Raw genomic sequence first — 25,513 nt, forward strand, 5'->3', positions numbered from 1 at the left:
TGGGATATAAAAATTGATGCTAAATGGGTCCTAAAAATGCTGACTGATGTGCATAAACAGCAACAAGTAGAATCAGCTCAAAAAAATTTTGGATCATTATGAAAATGAAGATGAACTTTTGTCTCGTATTATGACAAATATGGTGACAAAATGTTGAGTCAGAAAACAATCAGTGCAGTGGGGACATTCATCGTTACTGGGGGTGGGAATCTAGTTCCATTGATTTTCTTCAGCGAGGAACCACTGTTCATGCTGATGCATATTGAGAAACACCGAAGAAACTCAGGTGAGCAATTCAGAACAGAATATGAGGAATGCTGTTAAGGATCATGCTTCTGCATGACAATTGCATGAATTCACACTGCATATCGAACTGTTCAGGAAGTGTGGATGCTAACTTTTTTGACCAACCACCCTTCTGCCTAGAGACCACCTCTTGTTCTTTCATATGAAGCAGTGGATCACATCCCAACCCATTGAAGAAGATGAGGAACTGAAGAACAGTGTGATTCAGTGGTTGAGCTCACTGGAGCCTGAAGAATATATGTCATATTTCATGTTATTCAGTTGAAATTGATTAGCTGTCATCTGTTGACTTGATGTTGTCTGTTATAAGAACTATTGCAAGCTGGGGGCGTCACCCAATTGAACGTGACCCTGCAGTTTTCATCAGGGGAACAAGGGCAAACAGTGAAAAGTCAGCTGCTGGAAAAAACTCCAACTCAACTCTAGAAGAAGAAATTCAACATCAGAACTGAATATATTATTATTATTACGGGTTACTCCAAGGAGTCCTTAGACTGATCAAGGAATGTCTTAAACATCATGTCAAGAACTATTCGGCATGATGTTTAAGACATTCCTTGTCTTAAACATCATGCCGAATAGGTGTGTTTTCAGATTTGTTCCAGTAGCTGACTTTTCGCTGTTCGCCCTGGTTCCCTGGCGAAAACAACGGGGGCCTTGTTTAACCGGGCGACGCCCCAGCCGGCATGAAATTTTGTCATGTTGTACCATCATTTTGTATATTGGTTTAAGCCAATAAGAATACAATTTGGTCGGCTAAATCCCAAATTGCCAGCCCATCTTCGTTCGTTCAGTATCCAAGTAGATATCCAACAGGGTGCACCATGAGAAGGTGAGGATTGGACATTAGGTCAGAAGCCCTGGTCGGTTCTCCGCATTCCTTTAAAGGCTATGTGGAGGTCTCCTCTCAGTTATACAGCTTTGACCCTTAAGCACCCCTAATATATTATGTAATTATATTATAATAATATGTAATATGTATATTATATGAATGTACATATGTGTATATAATGAAAATGCATTACATAAATTTTTGTAACTTTATGCATATCGTAACCTGGATGAGCTGTTGCTCTTAGCTTACACATATGATTGTTCAACATATTGTACTATCATACTTTGCTTTGAACTCATTCACAATCATGGCACCCACAACAGACTGGCAATCCATTCTGCTCATTCACCACTCTCCGAGCAAAGAACCTAGTTCTAACACGCTTACTTAGTTTCCATGGATGGCTCCTAGTTCTCTCACCACCAGACCTGTTCTGAAAAATTTCTCTGAATTAATCTTGTAAAAATCCCTCAGTAATTTGTATGTCTCAATCATATCATCCCTTTTTTGCCTATCAACTAGTTTCTATAACCAACAAATCTTCAACCTGTTCTCATAAGGTTTATAATTTTTTTTTTTTAAATCAGAAATCATGTTTATTTGTAAGCTTCCTATAATAGTACAATATGTTGAACAATCATATGTGTAAGCTAAGAGCAACGGCTCATCCAGGTTACGACATGCATAAAGTTACAAAAATTTATGTAATGCATTTTCATTATATAAACATATGTACATTCATATAATATACATATTACATATTATTATAATATAATTACATAATATATTAGGGGTGCTTAAGGGTCAAAGCTGTATAACTGAGAGGAGACCTCCACATAGCCTTTAAAGGAATGCGGAGAACCGACCAGGGCTTCTGACCTAATGTCCAATCCTCACCTTCTCGTGGTGCACCCTGTTGAGTATCTACTTGGATACTAAATGAACGACGATGGGCTGGCAATTCGGGATTTAGCCGACCAAATTGTATTCTTATTGGTTAAACCAAAATAAAAAATGATGGTACAACATGACAAAATTTCATGCCGGCTGGGGCGTTGCCCAGTTAAACAAGGTCCCCGTTGTTTTCGCCAGGGAACCGGGGCGAACAGCGAAAAGTCAGCTACTGGAACAAATCTGAAAACACACCCCAACTCAACATCACCAGAGTTAAAGATCGGTACTATCAACATAAGAAGCCTGAATGGCAAAGAAATGGAGCTAACTGAGGAATTAGATAAGTACCAGATCGACATAATAGGGGTGACTGAAACAAAAAAGACCAAAACTGGTGAGATCTTTCTGAGCAGTAAATACAAAATGTTATATTCAGGCAATGACAATCAAGGAAAAGAAGGAATAGCCATAGCATTCAACACAAAATACGAGGCTAATCTTCTTGAATGGCAGGCAGTCTCAAGTAGAGTAATGTGGGCAAATATGAGAATGGGGAACTGGACAATGAGACTTATTTGTGCCTATGGTCCCACAGAAGGTTCTACTAAGGTAGAAGTGGAGGAATTTTTTGAGGCTTTAGAAAAAGCAACTGACACAATGAAAAAGGAAAAGTTGGTCCTTGTTGGAGATCTAAATAGCAGAGTAGGAAATGATTGTGAGACATACAAAAATATTTTGGGAAAATTTGTAGAAAAGAGCAAAGCTAATAATAACAGTAAATATCTGTTGGATTTCTGCTCAGGACATGGACTGGTTATTACTAACACCATGTTAAAATATAAAATTGTGCACAAATTCACATGGAGAGAAGAGGCTAGGAATAAGAAAAGTTTCATTGACGACACCAGAGTGTACAGAGGATTTGAAATTGGAAGTGATCACTAATTAGTCCTGAGCAGCATAAAATTGAATTTCATATTGAAAAGAATAACATGTAAGAAAGTTTTAAACCCTGGATTTTCAATTATGGATTCTGTTGATCAGGTTCGATTATCATTATTGAGACCAGAAACTATGAATGCATGCTGGAAAGCTATTTGGCCCGCATGTGTTAAAGAGATTGCTCCTGTTCCCTTCAATCATACTGCAGAATTCCCTAATATAATAAGTTTGGCACGTGAAATTGGCAGAGAAGGATTCGATGATCTTACGTCGGCAGATATTGAAGAATTGTTAATTGATAAAACTCGTAGCGAAGTCGAAATAGTGGAGATTGTTTCTGAGACTCCTCAAAGCGAAGAAGTTAATGATAATGATTAAGATAATCCTACTTTTACTGTTGATATAATTAAAGACGGTCTTAGACTATCCAGTAATTTAGGCAATTATTTTGCCCGACATGATCCAAATGAAGAACGTGCTGGGAAGTGTTCACGTGAGCTTAAGTTGTTAACATACAGAGAATTATATCGCAACTTATCTAAAGTCGCGATATAATTCTCTGTATTAATCACAACACAGTGATTAATAACTGAGTTTATGCCTAAAACTACTGAAACAACCAGTGGTACTTTTGTTCAAGACATGACAAGCAGAATTCCACAAGTTGAGGCGGAAGTTGATGACGATAATACCATTATTACAGTCTCACAAAAACGAAATCTTTCGCATTTATTGTCAGAAACTGATAGCAAATAACATAATTTTTTTATAGAATCCTTAGCAAACAACTGAAATGAATGTTTTTTTTAAAGTTATTAAAATTCATTATATGTATGTGTGTTCTCCATGAAATGTAAATAAAAATCTTATGATCCTAACGAATTTAATGTTTGTTGTTTTCATTATTTTGCTTATATTTCAGGTTTGGAACCAATCTTCACTTTTTCTATGGAGTCAGTAGTTCTTTTTACACACAATTTTTAGGAATGTATCTATCGTGTAAAAAGAGGTTTAGGTGTACTCACAAATTTTTTTTTACTTGAACTGCTCATTTTATGATTAGCAACTGAAAAGAAAAAATAGGTTTATAAAGTATACTGTATGCATGTGAGAATTATAGAAGGAAATTAATAGAAATTTATAACAGATGCAGTGACGGAAGATGGACTAGCAAAACGAGAGAGTGGAGACCAATGGATGGAACAAGACAAAGAGGAAGAAGGTGGAGAGATGAACTGGAACAAATTGCAGGAGTGAGTGATGGGAGAAGCAGAAAACCAAGTGATCTGGAAAATCATATCGGAGACCTTCGTCCAGCAGTGGACTGAAGAAGAAGAAGAAATTGGCACTGTTTACTTTTCAGAACTGATGGATGCTATAATCTAATCTTAACATACTTACACCGCAAAGTATTTTTGTTGACTGCTGTACTAGTGTTGCCAGCTTTTTTTCTTGAAAAGTCAGAGTTGGAACATCGATAATTTATCACCAACAATGGTGATTTTTTTTACTATATCAGTGAGGTAGCGAATACAACATCATTTTCTAATTGCCCCCTGTGGGGCGTACATCCCACTTTGGAAAACATTGCACTATACTCTTCACAATCTATCCCACTAACTATTTCATCTTCTGTTGGCCCTCACTAATGCCAGTAACCTTTGGCCAGGACGAACTAACCGATGCCAAACCCCCTCCCCCATTCTGAATGCTCCTGGCATAAGTGTCCCACTACTGTCCTTGATGCTTTATACTAACTATCCCATTCATGTTTGTTACCAGTGGTACTAACTTATGCATTTTATGCACATTCCCACACTGAACTGTCTCTGATATCTGCATATCCACTCAACAGCTTTTTCCATAAAAGCTGTTGAGTGGATATGCACTCACCAGCTTTTACTGATTTTGCACATCCACTTTCACTTTATTCATCAACACTTTTTTTCCAGGCTCTGAACATCAAATCCATTCATATGCAAACCATCTTTCTTGTATAAGTCATTTCACCCATCAAACTCACTTCACTCATCTACATTCTCCACAATATTCCTCATGCATTACCTACACATTGAGTCATTTGCTATTATGACCCCCCCTCTTCTCAGCTCTAGTCTGTCATACTGTGGCAACAGACTCACTATCTTAAATTTCTTACTCTTTTATTTTTCTTCTTCCGTTAATTCTTTCATATCCCCCTCATGCCGTACTTTTCGCCTTTCAAATCATTTGTTCCAGCCAAAATGATCATCTCTTTCACTTTATCCTTTTGCACTCTAATAGCCTCACTAACATCATTAATTTGTGCACCTGGTAAGCACGATTTTTTCAATCTATCACCAGTTACACCTCTTAGGATAGAATTGCCATACAAGACTCACTCCTTAATTTTTCCTTCTCTCTTTCTCAGCCAAGCATTCATTTCTATTTTCTCACACTCATTTCTAATTTCATTTGACCCAATTGCCAGACATTTCTGCATTTGTTGCTGCTCCCACTTTTCTCCCTCTCTCTCTGTTCTGTTAACTTTAACCTCTGTTTCAATCCTATCTGCTGTTGTACCTTCACAGACATTTTCACGTGTATTCTTTGTTCAATTCACCACTTCGATTTTGTAACCTGATCTGCATTTTTGACCCTCACTTTTTTCATAGCATTTTTCAGCACACTTTCCCACCACTATCACTTTCAAACCAAATTTCATTTGTCTTTGTATATATCTCACAGACATTCTCTGTTCTGTCCACCATTTCAATCTCGTAACCTGATCAGCATTTTTGACTAACTTTCATAGCATTTTTCAGCACACTTTCAAACCAAATTTCATTTGCCTTTGCATACATCTTGCAGACATTATAACATATGAAGTCCCTTTGGTTGAATTTTTTAAACAATGATGCATTGTATGCCATTATTCTGCTTCACATTGGTGCCATGTGCTATGCTACACAACTTACCATGCAGAAAGAATTCTCAGATTCAGTTTTCAAATTCCCCGTACACTCTTATTAAAGAAATTGGTAGTTGAATTAGGCTTTTCTTATATCTTATGTCTTCTCTCCATCTGAATTTGTGTATGTTTTTATGTTGGAACATAGAAATGACATCTTCCTGAATAGAAATCCACTACGTATTTAATATTGTTATTAGCTTTTTTTTATTTTATTTTCTCCAAATTTTTCCCAAAACGTTTGGTATTAATTTCCTACTGTGCTGTTTTAGATTTCCAACAAGGATCAACCTTTCCTTTTTCTATCTTCTCTAATGATTCGAAAAATTCCTCCGCTTCTTCCTTAGCAGAACCTTCTGTGGGATAATAGGCTGATGGCTGCCTTTCAAGATTTTCTTCATGTTTGGTATTAAATATTATAGGTAATCCCTCCTTTCTCCAGATCATCATTGTCTGAATGATTTTTATATTTTAAGTGTGTCTAAATGACTTATATAAAGCATTAATTTGTCATTTATGCAAATGAAAGTTTTAAAATTACTTTCAAAACAAAAAGTTATTCTGAATAGTCTGGCTTAAAGAATTTAGAAGTTAATCTGTTTTTGTCTCATTTTGGTAACTGATTATGTCAATATGGCATTTCTCTCATTCTTCTGACAGTTCCACTTCTTTTCTTTCAGTGCTTTTTACGTTGCTGGTGACTTTTTTTTTTATTCTTTTGACATTATGACATTATGTTTGAGTAGCTTGACTATTCACTGGTCACTACCTGTTCTATGTTGAAAACAGCAGAGAGAGACCTTGTTTCATTAGGCTACTCCCTCAGCATCACAACATTTCATTGTGTTATGCCATCATGTTTGCTTCCAGTTTAAGCTATTGCATGATACAGTTTGGTCATCTAAGTCCCAAATTTCCAATCTGTTCTTAATCATTTTGTCAGTATACAGGTGGATATCTACTAACAAGATACACAGCGTAAATGTGATAATTGGATATTGCATCGGCTCCCATTGGTTCCCCATGTTCCTTATATGACTATATGGAGATTTCCTTCCAGTTATCATGTTTTTGAAAATAATTGAAACATCCATTATTTTCAAAACAATAATTGATGTTTCTCCTCCCTTCACAGGCTTTTTTTTTTCTGCAGATACTTCTGTAGATCCTGTTCAGCAGAACTAATTAATTAGCTGGATTGCCCTCTTTTGGATAGAAGCAAGCAATTTTAGATGGGATATGTATACAGTTAACAGCTGTGAAGGTGTAATGCAGTGTCTTGTATGAAAAAGCACAAGTTTTTTGACATCTGCAGAAACTATTGTTGAAATGGGTTTGTGCATGGAAAGATTGACGGTGTAGGTCAGTCCAAGAAGGGAACTCTATGTTTTGTGTATCCAAGTATCATTGAAGATAAGGTGGAGGGATGCAAGCTCTTTCTTGTGACAGGAAATCTACAAGGTTGTCCATTGGGATATGGCTAGGAGATCAGAATTCAGGCCACTGGTCATGGTGGATCTTGAAGATTTAAATACTTGAGCACTGCAAGGTTTGTCAAATGAAAAGGAGGATTTATATACATGAGGAAAAGAGTGGGTGAAAGAATTGAACCCTGGGGTCCTCCTGCATTGTTGGGAAATCTGATGAGAGGAAACTGTCCACCATGGCATGTAGTGAGTGACTAGTGACAAAGTTGGCAATCCTGTTGCCGAGTGTGGAAGGCAGCTTGTTAAGCAGAGCACTGCCAAACTTGATCAAATGCCTTTGAAATGTCCAGACAACCTTGTAAGTTTCTCCAAATGTTTTCATGGTTTGATTCCAGAGGTGGGTGGTGAAAGCTAGATCATCTGTAGATTGTGAGTGGTGGAATCAATACTGCTGATCACTAATAGTTGGTAGGTCTCTGGGTGGTTCAAGAGTTGGCTGTTGATGATCTTCTCCGTAATTTTAGAGAGGACAGAAATGAAAGCAGTTGGTTGGTTGACTTTTAATCACCTTTCTTTGTGATAGGCTGGATGTTGGCCTGTTTCCTTGTTGTAGGGATAGATGCCAATTGAATAACATAAATTGAAGAGGGGATATAGAATAGGTGTTCAATCTGGGATACAAGTTTTTAACACGCTAGGTGGAATACCATCAGAACCAGATGCCTTGTTTGTGTTCAGGTTATTAAAGATTCTTTAGATTTCTTTCTTGCAGAAAGCTAAGGGTGATGTGGAGAGAGCAATTCTTGGTGGAGTGGAGGGAACTTTGCCCAGGTCATTAGTGCAAGAATTGGAAGAGAAGACTGATGCCAGTAAGTTGGCTTTGTCTTTAGGTAAGGTAGCTACAGTACCATCTGGATGTGAGAGTGGCAGAAACCTGAGTGTGCAAAAATTACACTGAGTGCAACGTTTGCAAGGGACCAGAATGAGCAACTGCCATTTGTGCAGGAGGCGAGTTGGCAGCATTTGGCCTTTTCAGAATCTGATTTGGATTTGGTAATGATTTTAACAGCTCTTGCAAGCTACAATATAGGCAGAGTGAGCAGCTGGGGTTTTGGTCTTGATCCGTTCATGGCATGCAGAAGTTTTTTTCTTTTTTTGCATTGGCACACTTTTTTGAGAACCAAGGCTTGGATGGTGGCTGTGAATTTGGATTGAAATAATGGATGAAGGCCTTTATTCCTGTAAGGATAGTTTCTGTTATTTGGCCTTAGCAGGTGTTTGGGTCAGAAGAACTAAAGCTAGACTATGGGAAGGAGGAATTGAAGTCATGGAGGTTGTCCCATTCATCCTTGTAGTGCCAAAGGACACAAGACTGAGAACTTTATGTACTTAAAAGTAAAATAATCAGATGGAAACACATGGAGCAAAAGCTTCTTTATTAATTGGGCAGTTCATCAGAAGAGAAAGGGAGGCTAGGTAACCAAAAACAAATTCGTCATATTTAGGAATTGCAACAAAGTATTCTGAGGATGGTTGACCAGATGTGCAACTTGTGGAAGTCTACTCTCATCTTTGGAGCTTGGGTTGACAGCAGGAATGATTTCTTCAAAAATTTTTACATTACATCCAACTTAGTTTCACAGTTTTCTTTTCTGCATAAATTTCTCTGTAGCAAGCAGTTGCAGCTTGCACCATTCTGTCTACTTTGCTAAATCTTTCCATTTTGTGATCCTTATTCTCATCATCATCATCATCATCAAATTCCTGCCATGTACCCTCAAGGGGTGTACAGGATATGACAGTACTACATGAAAAAATTACATCATTACTAACTTCCTATCTACAATTTTCCTCCAAATCAGTCTGTTACTTGTCAAGACTCCAACATTATCAGATCTTATATTTCTATCGTCTAAGGCACTTTGTACCGTATCAATCCACCTATATCTTGGTCTTCCTCTGGGTCGTTTTCCTGCCAACCTGGCAGAGAACACTTGTTTTGCTAATCTTTCCTCTCCCATTCTATTTAAGTGACCATACCATCTGAGATTAGCTCTGCTAACGCATTCCTGGATGCTGACAATGTCAAGTTCTTTCCTAATATCCTCATTTTTAATATGATATTGCCATTGATGCCATCTGTTCACGCCTCTAATCTTTCTCAGGACTCTCATATCTGCGGTCTCTAGTCTTTGGTCAAGTGTTTTACTTCTGACCCAGCTCTCAGATCCATGAGTTAAAATTGGTTTGAACACAGTCTTGTATACAGCTAATTTAGTGTTCCGACTAATTTCTTTCTTATTCCATATGAATTTATTCAATTGACTTCCCACGATACCAGCTTTGCTGATTCTGTTGTCTATTTCTATATTTAGTTTACCATCTTCAGTAAAAATTGTGCCTAAGTAGCTGAAATGTTTTACTTGTTCCACAGGTTCTCCATTCACAACACAGGTGACATTTTCAATGATTCTGCCTATTTTCATTGTCTTTGTCTTTTTATTGCTGACCTTCATACCATATCTATTACAACAGCTATTCAATTTAGTCAGAGAATCTTGCAGACTTGTAGCGGATTTATTTAGAAGTATAACATCATCCGCATAAAGCAAAGAGCTGACATTAACATCTCCAATTTTGATATCAGGTTTAATACCACATTCCTTCATAATGTGATCCATATAGATAATGAATAACAGAGGGGATAATGTACATCCTTGTCTCACACCAGATTTAACATTAAACCATCTTCCTGTACTTCCTTCAATTCTAACTGCTGACTCACAACTCAAATAAAGACTAAGTATTGCTTGATATAATGCTCCATTGACACCATATAACTGCAGCATATTGAATAGCTTCTCTCTTGGCACCTTGTCATATGCCTTTTCCAAATCGACAAAACTTAAATACAGATCTTTGTTATATTCCCATGCTTTCTCAACTATTTGTCGTAAAGTGAAGATCTGATCCTGACAGCCTCTATTTGGCCTGAATCCAGCTTGTTCTTCACCAAGCTTTTCTTCCACAATTCTTCTCAACCGTTTCTCAAGTATACTTGCATAGATCTTGCCAGGAACACTCAGTAGGGAAATACCTCTGTAATTCTCACATTCAGTTTTATTTCCCTTTTTATATATGGGTACTATGAGAGCTCTACTCCAATCATCGGGAATTCGTCCCTCTGTCCAGGTTTTCTGAACTATGCAGTGCAGCCACTGTAAGACTCTTATACCACCACCATACTTCAGCATTTCTGGTTGAATATCATCTACTCCTGCTGCCTTTCCACATTTCAAGCCTTTGATGGCTTTTTCTACTTCAAGTATGGATATGTATTCCTGACTGCATGCCTGGTCAGTGTTTTTTATCACTGTGCTGTCATCACTGCTTGTTTCATTTAGCAGTTTTTCAAAGTAATTACTCCATACTTCAAGGATATCTTTTTCTCCTGTTTTCATTTCACCTTTATCATCTCTAATTCCTTTTACCGCACTCTTTCCTCCATTCCTAAGCTTCTTCAACAACCTCCAAAATATTTTGCCACCTTCTTGATATTTATTTTCTATATTCTTGCCAAAGTCCTCCCATGACTTTTGTTTAGCTAGTTTTACACACTGTTTAGCTTTCTTACATTTGTCTCTGTATTCTGTAAGAGTAAAAGCTGACTTATTTGCCAGGAACTTTTGATATGCTTTCTTCTTTTCATTCACTGCCTCTTTAACTTGCTGTGTCTACCAGCGAGTTCTGATTTTTTTATCCTTGCACACAACCTCACCACATGCCTCTCTGGCAGAATCAATCAATGTTTCTTTCAGAGTTTGCCACTGAATCTCCAAGGTTTGATTCCTGTTCTCAAACTCTTTCATTTTCTTTTCAATAATATTTCTGTATTTTAGTCTACAGTGCACATCTGAGAGCTGCTCAACTTTTATTCGCTTTAAAACTTTCTTACAAGTTATTCTTTTCAATATGAAATTCAATTTTATCCTGCTCAAGACTAAATAGTGATCACTTCCAATTTCAAATCCTCTGTACACTCTGGTGTCCTGCACCAGGGAGAAAACATCACTATCAACAATAACATAGTCAATGAGACTCTTCTTATTCCTAGCCTCTTCTCTCCATGTGAATTTGTGCACATTTTTATGTTGGAACATGGTGTTAGTAATAACCAGTCCATGTTCTGAGCAGAAATCCAACAGATATTTGCCATTATTATTAGCTTTGCTCTTTTCTCCGAATTTTCCCAAAATATTTTTGTATGTCTCACAATCATTTCCTACTCTACTATTTAGATCCCCAACAAGGACCAACTTTTCCTTTTTCATTGTGTCAGTTGCTTTTTCTAAAGCCTCAAAAAATTCCTCCACTTCTACCTTAGTAGAACCTTCTGTGGGACCATAGGCACAAATAAGTCTCATTGTCCAGTTCCCCATTCTCATATTTGCCCACATTACTCTACTTGAGACTGACTGCCATTCAAGAAGATTAGCCTCGTATTTTGTGTTGAATACTATGGCTACTCCTTCTTTTCCTTGATTGTCATTGCCTGAATATAACATTTTGTATTTATTGCTCAGAAAGATCTCACCAGTTTTGGTCTTTTTTGTTTCAGTCACCCCTATTATGTCGATCTGGTACTTATCTAATTCCTCAGCTAGCTCCATTTCTTTGCCATTCAGGCTTCTTACGTTGATAGTACCGATCTTTAACTCTGGTGATGTTGAGTTGGGGTTTGTTTTCAGATTTCAGATCCTTATTCTCAAACAACTGAATTGCCCTATTACAATAGGACCTATGTAGATTTTTTTTATCTAAACTTTTTTGCAGAGTCTGCTTCCTCTTTTCCTTTTTTTTTTTTTTTTTTTCTATTTTTTCCTCCCTTTCTTTTTACAAATTTCTGGCTTCGTAAGGTATTTGTTTATGAGCTTTTCTTTCACAACCAGTTGCATATTTGGTTCAATCCTTTATCCAAGTGTAAGTAAACAAAGTTTGCACCTGAATTTTCAGGACTGGGAAAACTCGTGGTAAAGGTGGTATAAGTTCTCATCACTTGCCTTAGTATCTCCCATAATGCAAAGCACATCTCCTTGCAGACATGTGTAATGCTATGCATTAAGGAAAGAGGCCACTACTCAGACTGGTGTCGACCTTTATTGGGGTCTCATCAATGGGAGCCAGACCCAGACGTGGTAATACTAAGGTGAAAGTAATGGAGAATTCATATTTACCTATACCAGTTGCCAAAAGGTGTCACACCTTATTATTAAAATTCTCTGGATTAGAGATAGTTGATGGAAGTTTTTTCACTTGGCTATGTTACTTAGTTACATATTTGGTTTAATCCTTTATCCAAGTGTGAGCAAAAAAAGTTTGGGCCTGAAATATTTTCAGGACTGGGGCAACTTCTGGTAAAGGTGGTATAAGTTCTGATCACTTCCTTAGTATCCCATAATGCAAAGCACATATCCTTATGGGTAGATATAATGCTATGCATTATGGAAAGGATCACTACCCAGACCGGTTTCGACCTTTATTGAGGTCTCGTCAGTGGGAGCTAGACCCAGAGGTGGTGATATAGGTGGAAGTAAGAATGATCAAGGTGGAAGTAATGCAAAAGTCATATCACCATATACCAGTTGCCAAAAAGTGTCAACACTTATTATTGAAATTCTCTGGATTAGAGATAGTTGTTGGAAGTTTTTTCACTTGGCTATGCTACCAGTTACATATTTGGTTTAATCCTTTATCCAAGTGTAAACAAACAGAAGTGATCAGAACTTATACCACGTTTACCATCAGTTGCCCCAGTCCTGAAAATATTTCAGGCACAAACTTTGTTTGCTTACACTTGGATAAAGGATTGAGCCAAATATATAACTGGTAGCATAGCCAAATGAAAAAAAACTTCCATTAATTTTACTTTCACAACTTCCAGCGAATGCTCTACATCTTCATTGTCAGCCTCCAACTCTTCAATTAGTGCTATCTTGTCACCAATCGTTTGTAAGGCTGTCAAACCCTGTGAATGAATATATTTTCATCACTTCTTCCAAGCTCCATTCAAACACTACTGTCACATCACTCCATGCTACATTTGCAGGACATATTCCTTTCAAAAGTATCTGAGGATTTTTCACTCTCAGTAGCAGAAATAGCTTGAACAGAGTATTATTGCTATCTTCTTTGGGTTGCAGGAGTAAGATGGTATTTGGTGAATGTGTTAATGGGTGGCCTTTGTAAGTATGAGTGGTTGTAATTTGCATATGTCATAAGTTGACTATATATAGTGTGTAACAGCTGACAAATCATTAACTGAATTTGCTTCTATCCATTTGTAGTATTCTGGACTTAGTATTAATTATTAAAATTTTTATATATGTACCACTAAAATGATATACTTATAATTATTTGATAAAAATCCATGAAATTTAATACAAATCATTGTTATATAAACTCTCTCTTGTAATAAATACTGAAAGTTCTTCAGCTGAAATACTTGCATCTTCAAATAATATATAGTGAATTGACAGTTAACAGAATCTTACCTTGAATGTTTTGTTAGGTAAAAGTTTATTTCATCGTAAACTGCCACGTACATTTGAAGTTTCTGTGAATGCAACCTGCTTAAAATACAACTATTTCACAAAAATTTGAATATCAAATACATTAACATTCACTTTACTCTGGTCACATAGTTGAATAATTTAATCAAAAGTTTACCTTTTAGGAACGCTGTCCACCTATAGTGGATGATTTTCTATATATCTGTGATGATAGTTACAGCAGAAAGGAATTACTGGAAATGGAAGTGAGCATGTTAAAGGCACTTGATTTTGACCTTGGTGTACCATTATCATATAGGTTTCTTCGAAGATATGCAAGAGTAAGTTACATATATTTGTTTTCCACAATTACAATTGATATTATTCAGAAGAGTAATTATGTGCAACATGATAATAAAAAATTCTTGTTTAATAAGAAGGTTATCTTTCTGAAATTGGCATGCTGTTAGAATTATTGCATAGTGTGTTGTGGACACTATCCTAGTTATCTAGTTATCATTTGACTATGTAGAGACAGGTGAAAAGTTGGTAGGCAGCATTTTTTCTCTGCTATGTGATTTTCAGATTTCATTCACTAATGTGATAGAATCAGATTCATGTGATGATTACTCAAATACAATTTTCTGTGAAGATGTATTATGTTACTGAAACAAATCACTATAGAAAATTATCTCACTATGTGGTTTTTAATCATTACATGAATCTGATGCTGTTACATTAATTAGACATATATGATCAACTTTTATAGATAAATAATTAAAAAAGTCAGTATAGTTATCAGAAGAGCTCCAGGATCCAAGATCTTGGGATCTTCAAAGTGAGGCAAGGAGATATTGAGTCAAAGTTGATCATTTTAAAAAAGATTTCAATTAATGATGACCTTTGGTAAATGATATCAAACTTGGCGAAATCACATGTTCTGCCTTTCATATGGAAGGCCTTATGTACGATGTAATATGGAAAGCTGAGGTAAACTTTGGTCATGGAGGATACTAGCAGTTTGGTTCATTGATGAACCACAGATATGTTTGATGCCTGTAAGTAGTGGTGCATGTCGTACTACTAAAGTCGATGTGGAAGTGTTTTCTTTTTATATAGTATATTTTTGCCTTTTTTTGAAATATGGTTTTGTTGTTTTTTGAAAAATTGTGATTGGTTTTGCAAGAGTTTTTTTTTTACTGCAGTAGCACTGTAATTTTGATGCTGTCTTCCATGATAGTGGAGTATAGAGAAAAATTTAAAGAGCAGGAGCATGCTGCCAGGATGAATGACTTGAAGATATGACTCCCACACAGGAAGTGCCCAGACTAAAATATCTCCCTGCAATCTGCTATATTCAGAGTCTGTCTCTTGACACAACTTGACAGAGCAAGTAGCAGCAGCAGGATTATTCACCAGCTGATCAGGAAGCCTCTTGAAGTGTTGCCAACTAGTTTAGTCCCAGTTTATTATCTGGTAGCTGCTTTTCTGCTATACCTTCATTGAAGGAGGCACGGCTTCCTCATTAATTAATTATGGTGAAAAGCATGCTAAGCAAAGTCACCACTTACACTATGTGTGTGGACAAATGGATGGAACAGAAATTAGTGACTCTACTGTGGAGACAAAACATGGCATTAGCACTTCATGCCTCTAATAAGCATGGTGATGTTTTTTGTTTTGTTTTTTTCACTGAGCAGTGAAAGTTGTATACTACTCATAAGTCTAGTCATTTCCTCCAACTAGGGCAGATTTTCTTTAAAAGTTCAATACTTGCTTTGCTAGAAACCTGCTTGTAGAAAAAAGCAATATAGGTATGTCCTGTTATCTATTTTCTAAATAGATATCAGTTATGAAAGTGGGAACAGTTGTGTGTGTATACATGCCAAGGAAACATTTGTTAATATGGCAGCAGTTCATAATGTCTGATAGAACAAAAGATAGAAAAATACTCTAACATACAATAGGACAGATGCTAATTCTTTAGAATTAGTAGATTTATTTCTTTTCCAAAGGGACTTAAATTACTACTGCTGATGGATGTTTGCAGTTGAAAAGGACAAAAGTATAATAATTAAATACCAGTTCCAAACAATAAAACATTATAGAACTTATAGAAAAATGGTCAAAGAAAGGAAGAAAGAATCCATTGATATTGAGTGCTGGAGGAAACCTACCAACTCCAAGTTAAGGAACCTTCAGTTATTCAGGAACACTCTGTGAGGAAGACTTTTCTAAAGAATAGGTATGCAGGTGGAATGAAAGAGGAGGAGATGAAGGTTTAACAGGGCTAGTAGAAAGTAGAGGAATGATCAATGCCAGTTCAGTGGAGCAACATCAGTGGAAGTACCTGTAGCCAAGACTGGTTGAAACTGACCATTTATAAGGTAGCAGTTGAAGTATCAGTAAGAGAGGGGTTATTGATCAGCTGAATTGCCAGCAAAAATTCTTACGGAGATTTTTGGCGCACTGCCCTAAACAAGAATGATGTTCTGGGTTTGGACAGGTTTAAAATTTATACAGATAACTGGCTGAGTAAAAGTAGCATCCTGAGTGGAGAAGGATGCCAAGATATTTAGAGGCCAAAGAAGTTATTTGTGTGATGTGTGAGTTTTTAGAAGTTTAAAAAGTTACTGATGTGATTTTTGCACTCTCAAGGGTAACAGATGGTGAATCCATTGTAAAATATTCTGTAAATGTTGTTGCAGCATTGCAATCTCAGTGATTAAGATGTTGGAAGCACAGATGAACAAAAGTTATGTCCAGTGGCCTTTGCAAAGGTCAAGAAGGTACTGTACCCAAGTCTTTCCATACTGTACATATGGAAAGTATTGGATGTCATTGATTATTCATAATAGGACTTCACAGTATAAACAACACTGACAGGGTGTGGGGGGGAGGACATTAAATTTACAAGAAAACCTCTCTTAATGAGATTAATTAATCCATCAATTAATGTGCGCTAAGCAAAATCATGTTAAGCGAATTCAATAAACAATAGGAATAATTATAATTCATCCATCGGCGTAATTTTGGGGAAAAAATACAGTATAGGCTATATTAGAGGATGAAGTCATTGAAGTTAATAAAAATCAGTTTCTTAAATGTCTAAACATTTGATTGAACTACTTTTTTGCAAAAAAAAATTAAGTAAAAATGCTTGAATCGTGCTCGACTTTTTCATCTTGTCATGCAATTTGCAGTAGCTGCTGATCACTTTGTCAAGATGTTGGGGGACTTTGAAACTTCATTCCATATCAGGATCAGCATCAGACCAAATTTCTTTAGCATGCTCAATCTGATCGAAAACAATCTCAAGTTCTTTTGCATTTATCTTCTGAGTAGTAACATTCTCTTGTTATTCGCACTCCTTGTCTTCTTCTTCATATGCACGCTATTCTTCTAGTTGAAGGAGATCATTCTCACTTAACTGTTCTGAATGGGAATTGAGCAAGTTTCTCACATTTTTATTATCCAGTTCATTAAATCCAAGTTCTTTTCCAATTGTGCTGATTTCTTCAATAATGTTAGATCTTGGATTTTGCACACGATGAACTAACATAGACTTGAGTTGAAAGTTGCCTTCTGCATTCCCTCCTAGTAAAAGCATAAGATGATCTTTAAATACTTTTTATCCTGGTTGAGATGCTTCAGTTTTAACTAGGAAAGTTTCTGTCGGCCACTCCAAATGGTATCTTCAAAGTACAGCTATAACTGTGACAGGCATGCAGGCACTAAACTGAATCATTAACAATTGAAATTGTAACTGAAAATGAACTAGTGTCCTAACATTGTGCCCTCTATGTGCCACAAAGTTAGGCTATCAAGTAGCAAAATGACAGTCTTCCAGATCTTTAGCAAATTAATGCAACCATACTTGTTGGGGTTGAGAGAGTGTTTCACAGCTGATGCTGATTCTAAAAATTGTCTTTGAGGCCTGTAGTGACTGCTCTGTAATATTGGCATTTTCCTCCATTTAATCCTCTCTGAAGGAGTATCCAGAGCTTGATCTGCCAATCTTAATTTGCCATGCAGATAATCACAGATGTAATTTTTATGTTTTCTTCAAGGCAGATGTTAATTGATCTACCAGTCTCTCTCTCTGAAGTAGGCTAAATTGCAGAAGCAAGGAAATTTATACAATCCAGGATGGGCAAGAGGGAAAGGTTAATTTTTAAGAGAACAGATGAAGATAGTAGCTGAATAAAAGTTTGAAAGTGGGATGAAGATCATAAAACTGCAGCGAACTTTGACTATTTTTTCAGATATACTCTTAATATATGGGGTGAGATATTAGTTCCTTTTCACTTATAATTGATTTGTTTGTAATGATTTAGTTTAGTATTACTAAAAATCACTTAAGGAATTGAATAACGTAGATACGAATATAAATTAAATTACACTTTAATAAATATTTCCGATATTTCGGCAATGTCACATTGCCATTTTCAAAAGGAACTTACAAAAAAAGGCACTTGCACGTAGGCAATACAACACAGTAACTGAAAATGAAGAGATGAAGCTATTGTTTTCTCCTAAAAGTCCTGATGGTGCCCTCTAACGGGCTAAGTAGGTGTTCTTGGCGGTTGGGCTGAAGGTCTGCTGGTGTAAGCCTCCCAAATTTCGGGCAGTCGCATACAACCAAATTTGTTGAGGTTTGGAGAGTTTCTTAGGGCTGAGGCTGATTCCATAAATAGTCTTTCGAATTTGTATTTGCTACGGTGTATTACTGTAGCTTTCTTCCACTGTATTCTGTGGCATGTATCCAGAGCATGGTCTGCAAGACCAGAATGTGTTCAGAAATTCTGATATTGGCTGTCCTGCCTGTTTGGCCAAAGTAAGACAGTTTACAACTGCAAGGGACCTGGTATACACCAGGTAGGTCTAGGGGAAGTGGTTGGTCTTTGGTGGAGTGGATAAGGGTTGCCAATTTTCTGTAAGGTCTGTAACAGGAGGTCAGGTCATGTTTTTTTAAGATTTTGGTAATTTTTTCCTAGGTGCCTCAGATGTAGGGAATGGTGATGGATTTAGAGCAGGGGTGGCCAACTTTTATAGTTCATGCGTCATTTTCTTCATTTTTAGTTAAGATGCGCCATACAAACTTATACCACTTTTTCAGCCCTTGTAAAATATGGTAATATGGATATATTTAACAGTTATGCATAAAATGATTTATTATATATATGGTAATACAGACTTTTAGCAGTTTTAAATAACAGGATTTCATATAAAGACAAGATAAACATTAATTATTTTATTGAGACTTGAAATTGCTTTGCTTTTGCTACGCTTGTAATGTTTGGAGTTAAATCAGTTACAGAAAGCATCAAACAGTTTTTCAAATTTGAATCAGTCAGTCGTGACCGTAGTTTGTTCTTAATCATTTTCATTGATGAAAATGCTTGTTCGCATCTGTATGTAGTTCCAAAATGACAGATATAACTCTGAGCAAATTTTTTCAATTCCTTAAAATGTTCACAGGACAACGATTGCCAGAAATTAATTATATCAGAAGCATCTGGGAGTGATGGAAGTTCATTAAATTTCATTTTCAATAAAGAATTGGTTTTGAGATCAGTAAGTTCCATTTGTATGTTACTAGGCATCGTCAAGATTTTTTGTTCAGTAAGTGAAAATGGATGTATAAATGCAAGTATGCAGTCTTCTTCTTCAGCAAAATCGCTAAAACGACTGTTAAAGGACTCTTGCAATAATCTGAGTTTCTCAGTATATTCTGTAAAGTTGCCATTATCTTCAGCAGATTCGCTATGTTCTTTTAAATGTGGAAATTGACTTAAATCCCCGTTTTCTAATTGGAAGATGAACAGTTTTAATTTTATTTTGAATGTACTGATGTCATTTACTTATAGGCTAGGAAACAATTTGTTCTTGCCTTGCAGTTTCAGATATAGATCATTGAGGTGGCCGGTAACATCAACTAAAAATGCTAAATCAAATAGCCATTATTTATCACACAACAGGACTTTTTCCTCATGCAGCTCATCCTTCTCTTCCAGAAAATTACAAACACTTTCTTTCAGCTTCCAAAATCTACTGAGAACTTGTCCTTTAGAAAGCCAGCGCATCTCACAATGAAGGATGAGATCACCATATTCCACATCTAGCAGTTCACAATATTCTCTGAATTCTCTTCTGTTTAATCCTCTTGCTCTAATTTTATTCATACTTTACAACTGGTATCATAACATGCTTCAAGTTTAGAGTTTTTCCACACAGAGATTCTTCATGTATAATACAGTGATACTTTAGTAGAGAATGACCTAAAAACCTTTCAAGTAAAGTTACAGTCCCAGAAACTCTACCTACCATTGACGGTGCTCCATCAATGCAAACACTGATGAGCTTACTAGAATCTAGTTGTATATTTTCTAGACATGACTTTACTTTGTCAAATATGTCTGGCCCTCTGGTTTTTCCGTGAAGTGACTCAAGACCGATAAGTTCTTCAAAGATGTTAAAATTACCATCATTTCCTCTTATAAAAATGCTTAATTGGGCTACATCATATATGTCAGCAGATTCCTCCAAGGCTAAAGAAAATAAAAAACAAGCATGAACATGGTCTTTCAATTGCTCAGTAACATCATGGGAAAGGTCTTCGATGTGTCTTGTAATTGTTTGCTTGGACAGAGCAGTTTATTTTACTTTTCTTTCAACATTCTTATCGCCAAGACATTTTGCAAATTTTTCGAGACAGGGCTTAACAACTTCCTCTCCATCAGAGAAAGGCTGGTGTTTTTTAGCCAACACAAAGGCAATTTCATAAGATGCCTCCAGCATTGCCACACTTTCACAACTTCGTCTCACAAATATATTTTGTCTCTTTTTTATTTCTTCCTTTTTCTTAACCACATATTCTTTCCGCAACTCAGACTCAGGAACTAACTTCAGTTTTCTTCTAATTCAGCTTGATGTTTTCTATAGTGTCTGTTAAGATCGTGTCTTCTATTATCTGAGAGAGTGCTTTCACAAACAATGCACAACGGCTTTCCTGAAGGACTTGCAATAAATAAGAACTCATTTTCCCAGAGTTCATTAAACTGGCGCTTCCTATCACCTTTTGCTTTTCTTCTGCTCATTTTCTTTTGCAAAGTAATGGGTAACTGACTGTAAAAAAATATATTTCAAAAAGTAAAGCTTATTATTAAATAATTTATTTAAATTATTTTATCGTTTTAAACATTATGAACATTCAAAAACAATTCTACAAGTTTAAGATAAGATTCCTGTTTTCATGAAAGCCTAATACAGTTCTATAAGTTTAAAAATCATATAATCATATATATATTTTTTTCATAGAGAGTTTTCATCTCTCTCTCATAATATATTATGTCCAATGAAATACAAGATCACTTCCTGCCATAAAACAGTCGATCAGTTGGCAATCACACACACAACCCAAACATCCTCATTACGAAAGCTTTGCTGATGATCAATTAAATTTTAGCAATAAACCTACTGTACGTAAATAAAAAGTAAAGATTTGTATAAAAAAAGATTCTCGTCTATTTTACATGACGTCTCCTTACACGAGATGTCATGTAAAATAGACCAAAGTTCATGATTTAAAGTGCACGGAAGCTCATCTTCGAAGGCATGAATAGCTTTGTTAATGTCCACTAAGAGAAACTGTATGGCGGTGATTTGTTCGCGAAGCAATGCATAGCTAGCGCGGTTATATATACAGAGAGCATTTTGTGAAACAAAACGGTGCTTGAATTTTACACATTTCGGGATTACCTTATTATCCCGGCAGTGTTTCAGGAAAGTTAGATTTAATTGTCTATACAGCTTCACCTTCATTTTACCGTATTGGCAGGCCTTCCGTGCAATCATATCTCCATGGATGATGTTGATTCTCGTAGACAGGCAGATTTAGTTTAGTGCCAGGTGCTTATCACAGTTACAGTTGTTCTCTTGAAGATGCTGGGTAGAAAACCAGCAAAATATTAGTAACTTTAATAAATGTATTTTTTCCTCTCTGGTGTTGTTTATATAGTGAAGCACTATTATGAATAAAGTAGAGTTGTGTCTCACCTAGAAAAAGTTGCCTTTTCTAGGTCAGATTTCAATCTATTGATGAATGTTTGTATTTGTTGTGTGTTCCATGAATGGAGCATGAGTTTGGAGTGCTTGTCTCAAGCCACTTATACTGAATTTGTATATTGAATGTTGTATATTACCAATTGTATATTTGGTTTAATCCTTTATCCAAGTGTAAGCAAAATAAGCTTGCGTCTGAAGTATTTTCAGGACTGGGATAACTCGTGGTAAAGGTGGGATAAGTTCTCATCACTTGCCTTAGGTATTTCCCATAATGCAAAGCACATCTCCTTGCTGACATGTATATAATGCTATTCATTAAGGGAAGGCCACTACCCACACCGATTTCAACCTTTATTGAGGTCTCATCAGTGGGAGCCAGACCCAGAAGTGGTGATACTGATGTAGAAATAATGGAGAAGTAATATTTACCTATACCAGTTGCTGAAAGGTGTCACTCCTTATTATTAAAATTCTCTGGATTAGAGATAAGTTGACCTTTACCACTAGTTGCCCCAGTCCTGAAAATACTTCAGGCACAAACTTTGTTTGCTTACGCTTGGATAAAGGATTAAACCAAATATACAATTGGTAGTACAGCCAAGTGAAAAAACTTCCATCAGTGTTGTATATTGTATATACTGAATTTTTCTGTTGGACTGTGTTTTCACCTATTTTTACAATCATCATTTAGATTATTGAGTTGTAACTCAGTAACCTAAATCAATTTTGAATAGGGTGTAATAAGGAATAAGAATGACATTACTGGCATTATTTGAAATGTGAAGGCTTTCATTCTAAAGGAGATTATTTCTGCATCCTGCAGATCAGGTGAGTAGAAGCAGGCAATTTGACCATGGAAAGGTTGAGTTGTAGAGATCATTCACCTTTCCCCCCTTGGTGTTTTCATAATGCAAGTTGAAATTGAAATAGCCAAAGTTCTCTACAATTTCCTGATCTCTATCCCACTTTTAAACCTTTCATTCAGCTACTACCTTCCCTTGTTCTAGAAATTTAACTTTTTCTTCTTGCCCATCCTGCCTTGTACAAAATACCTTGCTTCTGCAATTTAGCCTACTTTAGACAGACTGGTAGATTGATTAACATCTGACTTGAAGAAAACACAAAAGTTATATCTGTGATCATCTGCATTGCATGTTGGGATTGGTGTACCAAGCTCTGGATACTCCTTCGGAAAGGATTAGATGTAGGAAAATGCCAATAATACACAGAAGTCATTATAGGACATGAAGTTGAGAATGGTTGTCGGAGAGAAAACTTGCACAAGATTATGGTCTGAGTTACTAAGAGAAGTTAGCCTCTACACTATTTGGAAAGAGAATGGGTTAAGAAAAGATGGAATATTGAAAGAGTGGTGAGGGTTATATGGCATTCTTGTTGGTAAATCATTAGAAAAGTAAAACTAGTTGGAGTTGTGTACATTAAAGCCATCCATGAAGAATGATATTACAGTTTGGACAGGAAACTTATGCTCACACCTCAATTTTATTGCTTGGGATACCTGATTGCACAAACATGCAAGTGACTTTTTTGTTGTGAAGAAAACTTGCAGAGTTCAGTTTGAATAGTTGAGATGTTTCAGTGATTGTTGAGGTTGATATTTGATGAACAATCAGAAATAGATGAGATCTGGATGTTTGTAATGTACTTTTATATTTGTTTTCATACCAACATTCTAGTGAAGTGGAGGGAGAGGTGATTTTTGTGTAAGTTTTCTGGCTTAGATTTTTAGATTTTTTAAACTGCAACAAACACTTTGATTATTATTCTATGAATTTAATGTTCATTTTAAAGAAAATAGTGATGTGTTGCCCATATTCAGTCTCTAGAGCATGGTTTACAGGTTTCAAAAAGGTGTGCCTGTCTCTGTTCTTCATATCCAAATTCTTATTGTGATCTTGTTACAGAAATTATCCATGTTAAAATGAATAAAAAATACTTTCATATCCTTTTCACCTACATACAAAATTATGTTCACTACCACTTACATTAATTAAAACCAGACAATTCATTTATTGTCTTTAAGAGTTATTCTCCTAAATAACTTCTTAATCTCTGAAGTCATGGGGAAGATTTTGAAAAAATTAAGGCCTGTGTAACTCAGTGGAAGTGGCATTTGCATCCTCTGCACTAAGCCACCTGAAAAAAGACTTAAGTTTTAGTCTAGTCGTTGACTAGAGAAACTTTTTCTAAGCCTTTCTTCAACCAGTTCCTGAGTTGATCTCTGACACAGACAAGTGGGTTTTTTCTCCTGGAAACTTTGGTCAGACAATAAATGTATTGTGTTAGGGATCGCAAGGTGACAACACTTGTTTTCCTGTCTCTTCATTAGATGCCATTAAAAATTAATGAAGGTCTTGGGCTAGGCAATATCTGATTGGTTACGAATTGAGGTTGAACTGCCCCCATTCTAACTTTCAAAAAGTTAGATAGGGTTCTCAAGTCACGTCTGTCGCCAGGAGCATTTGTTCATCCAGATTTGCAGTTTCTGTAATCATATAATTTTTACAGGGAGGGGGTGATTAGCCCTTTGCCCAACCGCCAAAGGGAACGTGGCTGGGGGTTGGGCAAAGAGTACCCCTGAGGACTGGGTCTCCATTTATTGCCTCTTACAATACACAGGAGTGCGGTTGGGGTATTCTACTACCCGTCCCCAACACTGGGAACAACGGAAAGTAATAGCTTCCTTATAAGTTTTTTTTTATCTTGGGCTCATACACAAGAGTTTGGTTGGTCAACCTATAGTACATTAGTACCATGTATGAGAAGGGAATTAAGAAACAAGGAACTTTTCACATTGGATTTGAAGGCTTGTGGCATATTCCTTCGGAAACACGGGGGATTGAATGTTGTTCCACAATGCAGCATCAGTAGGAATGAAGGAGGAAGAAGAAAAACTTGTTCTATGAGTATGGAGTTTGACTGTGAAGCTGCCAGAACTGCAATTCTTAAACCATTTAGTCAGCTTCCACATTTTCCTAAGCCATGGTGGAATGATGATTGCACAGCACCCAAAAAAAAAAAAAAAAAAAATACAGGAGAACACTCTGGGCATTTTCTGCATGTACCCCACAACAACAAACCTAATTGTTTTTGAACATGTTTGAGTCCAAACAAGTTGTATCTGTTGTCAGAGTCGGAAGGAATCCTGGATCTAATATACACATACTATAATCCACCAACAAAGAAGTATCGAAAAAAATCTGGAAAATGCGAGGCTTATACACCACTCACCGGCTCTCTATCCTAGAATGGTTGCAGACACCATTGAGATTTTGAGCAACATGTTTTTAGCAAAACCCCAAGTTTTAGCAACATCCCAAGTTCCTTGCCCAAAAAATGCAAAACAGAAGAACAACAGATTCTCTTGACTTCAAATGGCACTGAAGAATACAACAGGCTGTCCAACTGCTGTTGGATTAGATAACATCCATTACAAGATGGTAAAACATCTGTCACCATTGTCCATGGATCAACTGTTGCACCCTACAACAGAATTTTCTGTGAGAACGCATTTCCAGATACT

General features: G+C 36.4%; 1 protein-coding gene across 2 annotated transcripts in view; it reads left to right on the forward strand.

Moving 5' to 3' along the window:
• Nucleotides 1-25,513, forward strand: part of CycB3 (cyclin B3) — a 144,669-nt gene that overhangs the window by 67,991 nt on the left and 51,165 nt on the right. For both annotated transcript variants that reach the window (XM_090412181.1, XM_090412183.1), the window contains exon 6: nt 14,088-14,243. In XM_090412181.1, the coding sequence (XP_090268307.1) occupies nt 14,088-14,243 (156 nt within the window). The remainder of the gene's footprint in view (nt 1-14,087; nt 14,244-25,513) is intronic.

This window comes from Typopeltis vanoorti, chromosome 22, assembly GCF_054136105.1.
Source record: "Typopeltis vanoorti isolate ZY-2024b chromosome 22, IOZ_Tvanoo_1.0, whole genome shotgun sequence".
Classification (NCBI taxonomy): Eukaryota; Metazoa; Arthropoda; class Arachnida; order Uropygi; family Thelyphonidae; genus Typopeltis; species Typopeltis vanoorti.